The 16398-nt window shown below is 42.5% G+C and overlaps 1 protein-coding gene across 1 annotated transcript in view; it reads right to left on the minus strand.

The window, feature by feature from the left end:
- LOC310958610 (ras-specific guanine nucleotide-releasing factor RalGPS1) overlaps positions 1-16398 on the minus strand; it is a 279502-nt gene that overhangs the window by 11388 nt on the left and 251716 nt on the right. The window contains exons 16-19 of the mRNA XM_083929621.1: positions 9673-9778; positions 9451-9543; positions 2525-2630; positions 2339-2430 (exon numbers count right to left, since the gene is read on the minus strand). Of these exons, the coding sequence (XP_083785747.1) occupies positions 2339-2430; positions 2525-2630; positions 9451-9543; positions 9673-9778 (397 nt within the window). The remainder of the gene's footprint in view (positions 1-2338; positions 2431-2524; positions 2631-9450; positions 9544-9672; positions 9779-16398) is intronic.

Genomic DNA, 16398 nt, shown 5'->3' on the forward strand with positions numbered 1-16398 from the left:
AGTAACTATAATATTTATAGTAATGTGAATATAACGTATATGTTAAGGCAGTTAATACAACAGAATAGTAGAAACCAGCACAGCTAAGGTGACAGAATATGAGTTGATCAACCTAACGCAAATCTGCTGTTCTGGAACTGAAAACTCAGAGTTTCCTATCTCAGAGTAGATCAACTCAGAGTTCAGGGTTAGACTCAGAGTTTTTTGAACCTGCTTTGTGAAACGGACCCCTGGTGGGTATGTTATCAGCTCTGTGTTGCAGGATTCTGATAACTTCAAGCTTGTGTTGGTGGGAGTCAAACAGTAGATATTGATCCGTGTGAGTGGGTTTTCTGTATACCCCAATGTTATTCTCCATATGGACGTTACAGTCTAAGAAAGGCAAACTGTTGTCGTTGACTTCTTCTCTGGTGACCTTAATGTTTCTGTCCACTGAGTTTATATGTTCGGCAAAAGTTTGCACCTCTTTGGATTTGATTTTAACCTATGTGTCGTCCCCATATCTGAACCAATGGCTCTGTGTTATTCCTTTGGAGGAGTTCAAAGCCTTGTCCTCTACCTCCTCCATGTATAGATTTGCCACGCTAGGGGATAATGGTGAACCCATGGCATAGCCGTGTTATTGTCTCTGAGTAAGTCGCTAAATTGGTCACTAGTCGATTCTTTATAAATAAAGTTGCTGAGAAAATCTGAAAACGTGATACTTGCTTTCACATCAGAGTCTCAAAACACACCACAAAAGTCTCCAATTACCACAGAAACAATCGCTACATTTGTCTCTAGTAGCTTTTGAAAAAAAGTCGGAAAGAGGATTTGGAAAGTTTCCATATTTAGCGAGAAAGTCACTGGTGTTTGTAAACAGTGTCTCCCTGTCTCTTCTTATCCAGTGTTGGTGTATTTCTGTGGCAGAGTTACAGCGTCACATACAGGCCTGGCATGTGAACTACAGCGCTTTGAATCGGTTTCACAGGTTTTGTGTGGACGCAGATATTTCGTGAGCCGAGGCCGTGTGGACGGAAAACTTTTTAAGAACAACGGAGAATAGTAGAGTAAAAAGTATGAAGGTTTCATGTGCAGAGTGACTGAAAATTGCAAGATCTAAAAAAACATGCGATTATGTTTCCTTTTGGTTTAGATCAAATCTTCTGTGTGTAACTTTTTACATGTATTAATCGTTTTTTATTGCTAATGGGCAAGGTTGTAACATGACTTAAACAATGAGACCTTCCATGATGTCCTCGGTTGTCTATAACAGCTTATGGGCTGACTTCTATGTGAAGGACTTGAAAGGAATGTTCCAGGAAAATCCAAAAGATGTGATGTTTTTTGCGCTCCTGAGTCCCTCACCTCTCTTGAGCTCACCTACAGCCAGCAGTGTGCAACATTAGTTAACAAGCTCAGAAAGCTTAGAGGCCGCTAACGTCAACAAAGGACTGACACCCACGATAGCATAGCCCACAAATGCTGTGTTTCTGTTCTTGCAAAAGCAGATGGACCGATGATTGGCGGGTGTCCTGGCAGGCAGGAGTCGCCGGAGTAATGGTGATGGTAGAAAAAAATCCTAAGCCTGAACTTCTTTCCCTGGGAGGCCCCTAAGCCAAGATATATGCCAGGATCAACATAATTGACAAGCGGGATCCACAGGTATGCTTCCCTGGGAGAAAATGTTGATAAATCCCTTAAATATTAGATTCTGGTGAATTTTGTAGAAATAAATGGACAAGTGTTGGCAAGAAGGCAAGCTAAGGTTAGCCAGCTAGCTGTAACTTAGCTACGTTGCATTGATCTGGCGTTTATTGCTTCATAACGTAACTGTTATTTAATTACCCAGTATTCTCCAGTATAGTCATGTAACTGTTTATTTTGTTATTAAATTACATAACGCCGTTATATGTAACTAGTTACTCCACACTGCTGGCTTGCCTTCTGCAAATTACATCATCAGCTGACGCTATGAAGCAATAAACGCCAGATCAATGCAACGTAGCAAAGTTAAAGCTAGCTGGATAACCTTAGCTTGCTTGCTTGCTAACACTAGCTTTCCGTAATCTAAGCTAAGTTTTGGCCAGCCGGCTATGGGTGGCATCAACCTGCCGTCAGTTGCTTTGTGGCATTGGCTGATGACTGCTGTTCACTAACAGCCACCGGTGTCACTAATAACAAGCATTTTCTGAAAGTTACACAGAGAACCTTTAAATTCAGCTTTGTTGTCATTGCAGAGGGTAAGTACCCGCACACTGAAATAATGTTGAGCACCTAACCAAAGCTTCAAAGATGTACACTGAAGATTCTTGTCTGACTCCTGGCCCAAACAGATTAGAGTGTGTGCTGAACATACCTTAGGTCTACTGCACCTACAAGCCTCTTCCAGATTTTTGTGCCAGATGATGGCTGAAAACCTGGATCCTGTCTGGAACTTGTAAACATTGCCTGTGAAGTGAAACAAATGGCTTTGTGTGATTATCTGAATTTAAATGAGGAACAAAGAAAGCAGCAGGAGCTCCGTTGGTGGTGAGAAGCTGACCTTTGTCTGGATCATTGAGCTGGAAGATGTTGGGCCTGGCTGGGTCATCTGGCAGCACCACCATCCATCCAGTCACACACACCTTCTTACAGGGGCTGGACTTATACTTTGACACACACAGGATTACAGTGGCTCAGATTCACAGCAAAAATGTCAGAATGAATGGCTTTGTACTGGATCCTATGGACATAAAAGCCATAGCTACAGCATATATGATGTGCATCTCTCATTAGGACTATGGCTGCTATGGAGATACTATAAGGAGACAATAGCATTTGGGCAAACTTTGAGGGCCAGCTACAGAAAAACTGTATGGAGATCAGAAAATGTACATTTTTCCAACTTGGTCCACTGATGTTCTGTATCACATTTCTTAACAAAAAAAGACAAAAAAGGGAGTTTGCAAAACAACCCATTTAGACACAACTCAAAATGGCGTGAAAATCTGCCCTAAAGCATGTGCTTTGCTATCCATTTGAGAGGCGGCGTGGCCTGAAACTTTCAGAGCGTACAGATTTTACCCTAATGGAAACACACCTAATGATACCAACGGAGCTCGTCACTGGGAGCTCTGTGACCTCATCAGTCAGAGTTGCGGGTTACTCGCCCTCCAAAGGCTGAGACGAGCAGGAGTTTTCCAGGAAAGCAATAGGGTCCACCGTTCAGCCATAGGAGAGGAAAAGTCAGCGACCCGCCGACACTACTATTTGCAGTCATACCCAGCGTGGTAACCATCAATCGGTAAGTTTAATTGTTGGTACAGAAGGACACAAGTAACAGACAAGATTCAGGACTATTCTGTTTACTGACAACGTACTGTGGGAGAGTGTTCCCACTCCCCTCTCACTGTAGAATTATACATGGTTTCATGTCCTGTTTTCCCAATTAGCAGAGTGCTCTCGCTCATGGGGAGTGTACCTATGTTCCCTGGGTCCTATGTTCCATGGTCTGTTATTTTTACCAATAAGTGGTATAGGCCTATGTAGACCCAGTCCATTCCTTCAGCTCCTTGCCAGATTGTTTATTGTCTTACCTAGCTCTCCACCATTCTGTTGTTTCCTGATTCTGTTCCTACCTGTTGTTTGACCTAGTGTTTGACCAGCCCATTGGATTTTCGGACTTCCCCTTTTGCCTGCCGCTACTGGATTTGTTTGCTTCGCTGTCTGATTCCTTGGTTTGACCCCTGCTTCTCATTAAACTGTTTTTGCACTTGAACTGTTTTTACTTGTCGTGCTATTGAGTTCTGGCTTGCCATTTACTGCTGACAGTACAATCTGGCCAAAATCGAACCCAGCCGACAGTAGAAAAGCACCAGCCAACTTTGCAAATCATGAGGCTTTCTGAGTCTGCAGCCTCCCTGTCCTGAGCCTGCTCCAGCCCCAAACCCATTCCTGGAAACCCGTCTGGCCCTTGGGGGATCACAAAGCCACGGTAAGACCTCCAGGCCTTGTGTACAGAGGTCCAGTCTTTTAGGGCCATGTTGCGTCTGTATCTCTCCCATCTAATGCTTGCCCTGTCACCTTTCCGGCAGCAGGCTGCATTAAAGGGGTCTTCCACCAGCCTCAGTGATGCTTCATTGCACACTCCTGCTGTTGTCTAAAGATAACTTAAGTTCTTCAGTGTCTTGCTATTCCACACATAAGCATAAAAATTAGTATATATTATCTGCCGAGGGAGTTCAGTCACGTGATCACTGTCTTCGGTTACATCCCTCCCAGAGCCGACGCAGCCACTGCCTGTGACAAGATCGACTCAGCAGAAACAGCCCCCTGAGGCATTTATGATTATCTCTGGGGACTTTAATCATGCAACTTTGGATTCTACTTTGGCTATTTTTCACCAGGTTGTAGACTGTCCCACCAGAAACAACAGGACAATTCATCTCCTGTATGCTAATGTAAGGGATGCATACAGAGCGACTCCCCTCCCCCCACTGGGGTAGTCTGATCACAACCTGGTTCACCTACAGCCACAGTATACCCCCCTGGTCCAAAAACATCAGGAGGTGGTCCCCGGAGATAGAAAGTGCCCTGAGAAACTGTTACAACACCACAGTCTTGGATGTGCTGATCAACCCGCATGGCGAGGACATAGAGGGGATAACACATTGTCTGACGGAGTACCTGAACTTCGGTGCAGGCGTGGTGTCCCCTGTCAAGACTGTCCGCTGTCACCCTAATAACAACGCAGGAAGTTAAGGCTGTCCTCAGCAAGAAGAAGGCTGCCTTCAGGGACAGGAAGGCCATGAAGGCAGCACAGCAGGAGGTGAAATACTGTGAGAGACAAGCTACAGACATCTATAGGAGAAAGGTGGAGCAGAAGTGGAGGGAGAACAACATGAGGGAGGTCTGGGAAGATGTGATGACCATCACAGGTCACAACACAAAGACCAGAGCTACAGGGAGAGGGTGAACGAGCTGAATGACTTCTTCAACCGATTTAATCAGTACTTATCCCCCCCATCCCCACCCTCACTGCAGCCATCTCTCCTTCCTACCTCTACACCCCCCCCCCCCCCCCCGTCACCACAAGACCCCCCCCCCCCTCCTCAACACAATCTCCGCCTCACATCACCACAGACCAGGTCAGAGAACAGCTGAGGAAGGCAGCAGGCCCGGATAAATCGTGTCCAAGACTACTGAAGACCTAGGGGAACCAGTACAACGGATCTTTAACCTTAGCCTGCAGCTACGGAGAGTGCCTACCCTCTGGAAGACATCCTGCATTGTTCCAGTTCCCAAGAAGAACAGGCCCAACAAGCTGAATGACTTCCGATCAGTGGCACACCTGATGAAGACTTTGGCTCTTCCTCAGCCTCCTCAGACCCCAGGTACAACACGTTCAGTTTGCAGACCAGCCAGATGTTGATGTGGAGGATGCCATCCTTTACATGCTACACTCCATCTGGATAAGGGAAGCAGCAAGGCGAGGATTCTCTTCTTGGACTTCTCCAGTGCCCTTAATACCATCCAGCCCCCTAAACTTCAGGACAAACTGAAAAGGATGGGAGTGGACCCCTATCTGGTGGACTGGGTCAGAGACTACCTCACTGAAAGGTAACAGTATGTCAGGCTGAAGGACACCACGTCTGACACTGTGGTCGGCAGCACTGGAGCCTCTAAGGGCACAGTGCTGGCCCCTCTTCTCTTCACCCTGTACACCTCAGACTTCTGCTACAACTCGGAGCTGTGTCACATACAGAACAGCGCCGATGACACAGCCACAGTGGGATGTATCAGGGGTGACAGAGAGGAGAAGTATCAGAGTCTGGTGGGACTTTGCTCTCTGGTGCCACACTAACCACCTACAGCTCAACATGTCCAAGACGAAGGAGCTGGTCATTGATTTTGGGAGGTCCAGACCAAGACCAAGACCAGTCCTGCTAGACGGAGCTGAGGTGGAGGCTGTGGACAAATACCTCGGGCTGTGGCTGGACAATAAACTGGACTGGACAAAACACACCAGCCACCTGTACAGAGAGACACAAAGCAGGTTGTACTTCCTGAGGTGACTGCGTTCCTTCAACATCTGAAGCAAACTGCTGTGGATGTTTTACCAGTCTTTGGTCACCAGTGTCCTCTTCTACACTGTGGTGTGCTGGGGCGGGCAGCATATCCAAGAAGGACACCTCCAGATTGGATAAACTGATCAGATGGGCCGGCTCTGTGGTCGGCATGAAACTGGACTCGCTGGTGATGGTGGCAGAGAGGACACTAAACAAACTGCTGGACATTATGGACAATGCCAGCCAACCCCTGCACACCGTCATCAACAACCAGAGGAGTCTGTTCAGTGGAAGGCTGCGCCTGCCCAATTGTAGGACCAACAGGCTCAAAAACTCCTTTGTCCCTCAGGCCATCACACTGTACAACTCCTCATTCGAGGGGAGGAGGAAATAAAGAGGACAGAAGGGAAGAAGTGGGAGCCACTCACTGTGCAATTAATAATCTACTCTTACACACCTGGACACTTATCTTCTTTTCTTTGTGCAATAACTTTATCCACCACTTAAGTGCAATAATTTAATCTTACTGCTCATTTCTGTCATATACAGTCATACATATTTTATCTTATACATTTCCTCTACATTTAACTTATCTGATTAAATTTTCTGTGAATTTTATTTTACCTGTATTCTGACATCTACCTCAGATATGTTTAACCAAGAGTTTATTGTTTACTGTTTATTGTTTTTTTTATACTTTCTGTATGTATTTAGTTAAGAGTTTGTTGGTTATCCTATACTGTATTTTTTTTTATACCCCCCTTGTGTTTTTGTAAGCTTCTGGAAATTCTATTTCCTTGCAGGAGTCATTCCAAAGGGATCAATAAAGGGAAGTCTTATTATAGTCTAAGTCTAGCGCTGCTTAATTTTATGTTCCTGTTGTGCCTCACTACAGGCAGTTTCTTCTTTTTGCCTTCCAAGGCAGATCCAGGGTGCTCCCCAGTTGGACTCCCCACAAGTATTTGTTAGGTGTGTCGTTACAGCCCTCTCACGCCTGCAGTTGCAGGACATAAGAATTTGAATTGGCTAAGGAACCCACTACTGAACTGTGAAAGAGACTGAAGAAGAATGGACCAAGATCAAACCAGAGTAATGTGAGAAACGAGTGATGTCCTGTGGCAGCAGATGTGCTGAAGTCATTCAAAACAAGGGCCTCTACACTTACTATTTTTTTTATCTCTAATTTTGATCAGTTTTATTCACAAAATAAAGGTTTTTGTTGAAGTGCCTCAAGGACCTGCTTAACCTGTTTTGCAGTGTGAAAGGAGGCATTGTCTTGCATGAAAAATTGCAGCTGATTGGGAGAAAAATACAGTGAAGGTATTGCATGTTGCTGAAGGAGGTTAACATAAACATTTGCATTCACCCTGCTATGTAACTGTTCAAGAGGCCCAACACCTGCTGCAGAAAACATCCCCCAAACCATGACACTTCCTCCTCCAAATTTAACTGACTTCTTCACACACTTTGGGTTCAGTCTTTCCCCAGTCCTACGTCAAACATAATGTTTCCCATCAGACACAAATATATTGAACGTACTCTACAGTTCTCCTCTGTCCACACAACATGCTCCTCAGAAAAGGCAAGTCTAGCCTTTTTATTATTTCTGCTGATGAGAAATTGACAAATTGTCTTAAGCGACGAGACATTGATGTTTACAATACATTAACTTAATTATAACATAATATAATAACATCATTTTAACAGCCTTCCTTGAAAGTCAAGTTAATTTTCTTCAATTGTATTTTGTGAGTCACTTAAGGATCCCTTTACTATAGAACAGTTCAATACCTTGTCATTTTAGTAAACAAACTAAACGTCATGTTATTTATCTTATTTGCGTGACAGCATGTAAATTCTCTCTCTACATGGTTGCATTTTTACAATTCTCCAGAGATTCACTTGTTCAAAGATCGTTTGTAAAATTGTTAGAGAAGAGGCTCCACTCCTAATGGGGGAAAAACAAAAGGGTTCACTCCTACAAAAAACAACTAAAACAGAAAACAGAAATTCTTTATTTTGTTGTGCTTGAAACCGAAAAGTGATTTTTGATTTAACTTCGGACTGTTTCTGTTGGGGAACATTATTTGGACCTTTTGGACAATTATTTAAAATACATTTTCTGATGCTGAGTGTAGCTCAAACACTGAGTTTGCATTGTGGCTCTGCTAATCTCACCACCTGCCTCGTCTGCCGCGCTACCCTTCGCCCCCTGTTCTTTTACAGTCTGTCTGGTCGCATACAACGCCATATTTTGGTGGTGTATCCGTCAAATGTTTCTAACTTTCGGGGTCCTGAACGTGAAATTATCAAAAGTTGCGGGAGCAAGACTTGTCTCGTGTCTACTCCATCTCAGCCAAACCGGAAGTCGAAGATGAATACATTTAATCCAGATATTCCAGACATATGACTGTGAAATGTCAAACTCATAAAGGCACCCTCTTCCATTGCATCTGGGAATGTGAGAACATGCAATCATTTTGGAAGGAAGTAATACATATAATTAGCCAAATAATTTCCAAACCCATTCCTTTCTCTAAATCCCTAAATTCTGTATTTTAGGCCTCTATCCTTAAAATCACATGAAATAAAATTGATTAATCTCTGCCTTGTCCATTCAAAGCGTCTCATTGCCATGTATTGGAAAAAATATATCATGTCCCCCTATTAATCATTGGCTTAAGGTATTATCATCATGTCTGGCTTTAGAGAAGCTTACTTATAGTATTAAACATAGATTTTGAAGTCTATAACATCTGGGGCCTTTTTTTTTACATTTTCTTAAAAGCGCAGATCGGCAGTGTGCCCTTGACCCTTGGATCTTATTGCTCTATACTAACTATGACATTGTCTGTGCTGTTGCTCTGATGTCTGTTTTGTTGTTTTTGTTGTTGTAATGGCATTGTACTGTATGTCTTATTTAATGGCTCTCTCTATCCTTATTTTTTCTTATTTTCCATTTGCTTATTTAGTTTTCCTGTTTTTTGGGTTATTTTGTTTTGTTTTTTTGGACCTTGATGGATGAGATCCTTGGTGGGCGGGGTATTTTAAGTTTGTGTTGTGTGTTCATGTCTGTATAACTTAATCAAAATGTCAATAAACATATGTTTAAAAAAGAATGCAACACAGACCTAACTTAACATCTTAAATGACGCATGAATCTAAATACAACAGAAAACTTATCTAGAGAATCTGTTCATAAAATAGCTCCTCCCCACGAGTCTCCTAAAGAGAAATGGATGCATGTTAAAAAAAGGTATGGATGTTTATGTTTATAAAGATTGAAGCAGAATATTTAGTTAGATAAAACATTATAACACCTATCAGTTGTCAATTAATGTCGACTTTTGTGAAAACACTGCACAGCAGATTTTAATACTATCAGCCTTGCCTTACGGGGTTTGAAAATCATTAAACTCACATGTTTCCTCTCAGAGGCCCTCAGCGCTTTCGCCCCAAAAAATGTCAGTGTTGATCCAGACAGAGTGATCCAAAATCTGGTCCACGATGACAACTGCAACACAGCAAATAAATGGGTACACTGAAAACTTTTCACTCTCATCAGCTTTCCAATTTTCTGTCATGTTCAACCATATCTGAGAAAAAATAGAGTTGCTTAAACCTCAGTCAACGATCACTGTACCTTGGGCTTCCGTCCCTCCTTTAGCAAGGTTTTCCTTCGCAGGGGTCCTTCAATAGTCACACTGCCAGCCTCACTGCATCCATAGCAGGAGTTGGCAGCAGAGGAGCTAAGGGTGTTTGAAAGTGTCAAAGAGATGCAGGAAGGGATCCAAACACAGGACATAATGAGCAACTTAAACAGTTTTCGGCCCAGTATTCAGTTCAAATGCTAAAAGTTTGATGCTCTGTGAGGACAGTGATGGTTATGCAGCATGCAGGTTTTAGTTTCAATGAAACTGATGTCACTGATTGGTATAGAACATGAACTGGTCCTTTAATTCAATTCAATTTTATAGTGCCAAATCATAACAAAAGTTATCTATGCAATATTAGCAGAGTGGAGTGAATACAAAAAACAGTGACTATAAAGTGTGATCACACAACAGTGTATGACAATGACTTCAAAAAGTCTTCTCATTGGTTTGGTTCCCAAAGTTAGTTTTTCTTATAGTGAGATAAAAAAAGTCAACATTAAGGCACACCTCGTCTGCAATGATTGCCACTGAATTAAAGTCTGATCTGAAAGTCACCTGCTGTCAGCTTAAACCATGCTCACATTAGAGCAGGAACACAGCCTTTGTCCCCTTAATTGCTCTGTGATGATGCATGTGGAGAACTGTTTGGAGCTGTGTTGCACAGAGAGATCAAGTGGACCCTTTGTCGACCTTTGTCAACATTACGCCTCAAGGCTGTGAATTCATAATCTATGCAATTAAAAATCATTATAGTATTAGGACCAAACAAAAAGGTATTTTCTAGTTGAAATTCCAATTCAATTCAATTAAATTTTATTTATAGTGCCAAATCATAACAAAAGTTATCTCAAGACACTTTACATATAGAGTAGGTCAAGACCACACTCTATGACTTATTCATGATATACATTGACCCCGGCCTACGGATTCAACTAGGGATGTGAACGATTAGACAACTAGTCATTTAAATGTTGCTACCCTCACCACCAGAAATAATACTTGGTTAAACTTATGATTATTCATTAATGTACAGTACACATCTCTAAAATCTAGAACAGAATTTAAAATCCTTCTCCTAACCTACAAAGCTCTTATTGGTCAGGCTCCGTCGTATCTTAAAGAGTACCGTATTACCCGACTAGATCTCTGCGCTCTGAGAATGCAGGGCTACTTGTCGTTCCTAGAGACTCCAAAAGTAGAGTGGATGGCAGAGCCTTCTGCTACGAAGCTCCTCTCCTGTGGAACCAACTCCCAAGTGATGTTCGGGAGGTAGACACTGTCCCCATATTTAGGAGTAGGGCTTACGAGCCCTTAGCTATGTTGTTATTGCCATTCAATTTCTCTTAGAGCCTGCTGATTTTTTTCTGCTTAATGATGTTGCTTTAGGCCTAGTCTGCCGGGGGGATAATACTGTTCCTGATACTCTTAGCTTCTATCCTCTCTACCTGTATCATTCATTTCTCATGCATGTTACTAATTCAACTTCTTCCCCGGAATTGTTTGTGCTTTGTCATCTCGCATGTCTCTGCTGATTGTGGTGGTGCCTGCTGCCGTGGTCCTGCATGACACTTCCTGCTGCTATTATTACTATTACTCATATACAGTATACTATCATTAGTTTTTATGAATTATAAAATTTGTAGCCATAAAAACATATTCAGTAATATATCCCACTGTATCACAGCTGTTATTACTACTAGTCTTCATTGATCATATTTACAACCATAATTATTATTATTATCATTGTTAGCTGTGCTTGTTTCTACTATTCAACTATATTAACTGCCATAACATATAAGTCATTAGACTAAGACTTCTCTTTATTGATCTTTTGGGATGACTCCCGCAAGGAAATTTAATTTCCAGAAGCTTACAAAAGACACAAGGGAGGTACAAAAAAAAAAAAAAATACAGTTTAAGATAACCAATAAGCCCTTAGCTAAATAAATACAGAAAGTACAAAAAACAATAAACAGTAAGCAATAAACTCTTAGTCATTTATATATGAGGAAGATGTAAGAATACAGGTCAAATAAAATTCACAGAAAATTAAATCAGATAAGTTAAATGTAGAGGAAATGTATAAGATAAAATATGTATGACTGTATGACAGAAATGAGCAGCAAGATTAAATGATTGCACTTAAGTGGTGGATAAAGTTATTGCACAACAAATAATAAGAAGATAATGTCCAGGTATGTAAGAGTAGATCATTAATTGCCCAGTGAGTGGCTCCCACTTCTTCCCTTCTGTCCACTTTATTTCCTCCTCCCCTCGAGTGAGGAGTTGTAGAGTGTGATGGCCTGAGGGACAAAGGAGTTTTTGAGCCTGTTGGTCCTGCACTTGGGCAGGAGCAGCCTTCCACTGAACAGGCTCTTCTGGTTTCTGATGATGGTGTGCAAAGGGTGGCTGGCACCATCCATAATGTCCAGCAGTTTGTCCAGTGTCCTCTCTGCCACCGTCACCAGCGAGTCTAGTTTCATGCCGACCACAGAGCTGCCCCGCCTGATCAGTTTATCCAGTCTGGAGGTGTCCTTCTTGGATATGCTTCCCCCCATCACACCACAGTGTAGAAGAGGACACTGGTGACCACAAACTGTAGTACAACCTGCTTTGTGTCTTTCTGTACAGCTGACTTGTGTGTGTGTGTCCAGTCCAGTTTATTGTCCAGCCCGAGGTATTTGTATGAGTTCCCCTTCTCCACCTCAGCTCCCTCTAGCAGGACGGGTCATGGTCTGGACGTCACAAACTTTATGAGCAGCTCATGCTTCTTGGAGGTGTTGAGCTGTAGGTGGTTAGTGTGGCACCAGAGAGCAAAGTCCCCCACCAGACTCTGATACTCCTCCTCTCTGTCACCCCTGATACATCCCAGGATGTATCCCTCAGCTTCTGCTCCACCTTTCTCCTGTAGGTGTCCTTAGCTTCCCTCACACAGTGTTTCCCCTCCTGCTGTGCTGCCTTCATGGCCTCCCTGTCCCTGCTCCTGAAGGCAGCCTTTTTCTTGTTGAGGAATTGTTGGGTCTAAGTTAATCATAAATAAGTCATAGAGTGTGGTCTATACCTACTCTGAAAAGTGTCCTGGGATAACTTTTGTTATGATGGCACTGTAAATAAAATTGAATTGAATTATTAACAAAGGACAACAATAAGACATTGCAGCTTTTAATCTGTCTAATCCAAAGAAGAAGCTGTTGCTGTGGAGAGCCGCTGCTGCACCGCTCTGATCTGAATATATCAGCCACTCCTTACCATGGGTGTATTAAGAGAACGGCATACAGCGGAGCCCCGCTCATTTCTATGAAAGCTGCTCAGTGGCGCATGAACCCCAAAATATTAAATTTCCGTATCTAAAAATACCTGGATGATCGGCACTACTTCCTGTTGGGTACATAGAGCAGATGCATGAGAGACTTCTCCCTGTCAAGCCGGCTACTTCTGATTAAGCACTATGCTAACTTGAATGGGGATTTAATGATTTAATCATGCAGCTCTTTTAGATGTTGTTGTTGATGTTATTGGACTCAATGAATACAATTATGACATTAACACAAGTCATTCCGCAGGGGTTGTGATGCTCAAAAACAGATTTACAGACATCTCTTTCCCCATGTTAGTCAATGGGAAAATGTCTTTTTGGGCCCAATGGCATCACATGACATACCCGAATTCCACTGTTTGACAACTATGTCAAATTGACTTCAAAGTCAGGTACATTTCCTGGGGTCCTGACTCACGCCTATTCCACAACGTTCCCTTGGGCCCCGCCTGCCACAACCTCTTCTTTCAGACTGGGTTCAGTTGTTAGTCTGGTTCTCTCCTGATGCAACACACTAAAACTAACTTAGTTGCTAGCTGGCTAACACATATAATGCCACAGACTATAGCTAGTGATCTAGTGTGCTATAAATCAATGAAGTAGGCTTAAGCCAGCTAGCTGGTTAATATAACTGCTTTGGTCAAACTACTTTATCTGTTTGGATACATTTTTTTTCTTCAAAATCTTTTAATTGAATTCTGCAAGAATATAGAATAAAGTATGACAGTTGTACAGTGCGTCTGCTTTAGGGTAAAAAAAACACAGACAAAAACAGAAAAGGCCAAACATGAATCCCACTATCCCATTCACCATCCCACATCAGACACGGTCACAATAACCAACCAAGTAACCAAATGACATGTAAAATAAGTAGATAGGTAAAGTAAAAAAACAAAAAATTAAAAAAAAAACAAAATTAAAACAAACAGCAAAAAGAAATCATGGAATTCAAGAAAGAGAAAGACAACAAAAGTAAATAAATAAATAAAGAAGTGTGTGTGTGTGTGTGTGTGTGTGTGTGTGGGGGGGGGGGGTAGGAAATGTCCTCAGCATAGTCAGGAATAACAGTAAGACTATTACTGATAAGAGCCACCAGTGGGTCCCAAGTTTTGTGGAATGCTATCATAGATCCCCTATGTGAAAACCCTGACTTCTCTAACCGTAGACATTGTAAAATTTCACGTATCCAACTGTCATGAGTCAGTGGAGAAAAATTTTTCCATTTAAGGAGAGGGGATTTGGTTCCAAATTAGTTTTAAGGTTTGAAATATATTAGACGAAAATTCAAAAAGCTTCGGGCACGTCAAGAACATGTGTGCGCGATCAGCTGGGGACTGCTTACAGCGGTTACAAGCGACACTGTGACTAGGGTGTATCTTAGCCAATTTAGCGTTGGTGAAATGGGCTCTATGAAGCACCTTCCAATGTAATAGGCAGTGCCTGGCACAAATCGAGGATGAGTGGACCAGTTTTAAAATGTCCCTCTACTGGAACTCAGTAATGTCTACTCCCAAATCCTTTACCCATGCATTTTTAGGTGGTACAGTGGGGACTGGGCTCAGAAGAACAATCTCATTATAAATGACAGATATCAGTCCTTTGTGTTGTACTTTGAGAGACAGGAATAGGTCCATCTCAGCTTCAGGGGGGCGGTTCGGAAAATGTAGGAATTGCTTTTGAAGGTACCGAAAAAAGTGGCTATTAGGCTGGCTGTATTTGTCCGACATACAGTAAATGCAAAGGACGCAAAAAGACCCTTGTCATACAGGTCATTAACCGTTTTGAGGCCTTTATCTGACCAGATGCGGAATGTAGGGTCGGTGCAGGAAGGGAAAAACGCATAGTTATTCAAAACTGGGGCAAGGATCGAAGTCCTTTGCAAGCCGTACTGCTTCCTGAATTGGATCCAAATTTTAATTGTATTGCGACAACCGGATTGTGAGACCTTATGGGTGGCTATGGGGAGCTGTGAGCAAATTGTAGAATGCAGAGAGCAGGAGGAAGATGTTATCTCAGTATGAGGCCAGGGTGGGCAGACATCTGTGACTCCACCACGGCCAATATAAAAGTTTATTTATGTTGCAGGCCCAGAAGTAGTGGGGGAAATTAGGAATTGCTAGTCCCCCTTCAGGTTTAGGGGGTTGAAGAATATTCTGCCAAGGAACTCAATGAGATTAAAACGGCCTGCAAGGGACAGGGGGAGACCTGCCCATCTAGACAAGTCTAATGCTGGAAATTCTTTTGAAAACGGTCACTGGAGGAGCTGTTGATAAACACCCCCAAATACTTGAACCCCTTATCAGCTGTTTTAAAGGGGAATATGGATTGCAGGCATAATCTCGCCAAGTTGTTGACAAAAAATACCTCACTCTTCTGAATATTCAATTTAGACCCGGATAGGTTCCCAAACTGGGGGTAGGGAGGATATGGAGTTTCAAATAAATAAGAGAAGGTCATTGGCATAAAAGGAGAGTTTGTGGACTAGTGATGCCTTCAAAATCATTCTGGTTTCTAAACCAGATGGCTAATGACTCGATGGCTATGTTGAACAACAAGGGTGAGAGCGGACAGCCCTGCCACGTTTGAGAGGGAAATATGCTGAGTGGACACTTTTAGTGTTTAAAGATGCAGAGCGGGTTAAATACAGAAGCTTACCCCAAGAAATTAAATTAGAATCAAAGCCAAATTTCTCCAAAATTAAGTTCCATCCAGTTTTAACTGTTCCTCTGCAATTTCCTCCAGCCTTTCCCATTCAGCCCTTCTCATTTGAGAAAGATAGGATATCACTTGTCCCCTAATAGTAGCTTTAAGCGCTTCCCACAGAGTGCATCTTTGAACTTACTATCCGACAGTAAGTGTGAACTGAACCTCCATGGTAAACGTGGAATTGTATCCCGTGGAAAACTAATGTCAACTGTGGTAGGAGCATGGTCAGAAGTGACTATTGGGTGATATTCACATGCATTCATGCAGTCAAGGAGATTGTTCTTGAGTAAAAAGAAATCTATTCGAGAAATTGTGTGTACATGGGGAAAAAAAAGGAGAAAGCTTTCCCATGGGGATTTCTAAACCTCCAGGGATTAGAAATTACCAACTGTGATGTGTATCATTTTAATGTGTGCTGATTTGGATATTGTAATCTGTATGGGAGAAGATCTGTCGAGAGTCACATCCTGCTCCAGGTTGAAGTCCCCACCCATGATAATGCGGTGACTGTTAGCATTTGGGATATTTGCAAATAGCCTTGTAAGAAACTGTTCATCGTCCCAGGTGGGTGCATAATCCCGAAACCAAGACCACTCGTGTGTTCTGGAGTTGCCCAAGACTATGACATAGGGCCATACTGTCACTTAGTTCTGTAGGACATGCTGCTACATTTTTAACATTTTTAACACTT

This window comes from Echiichthys vipera (assembly GCF_963691815.1).
Source record: "Echiichthys vipera genome assembly, chromosome: 16".
NCBI classification, from domain to species: Eukaryota; Metazoa; Chordata; class Actinopteri; order Perciformes; family Trachinidae; genus Echiichthys; species Echiichthys vipera.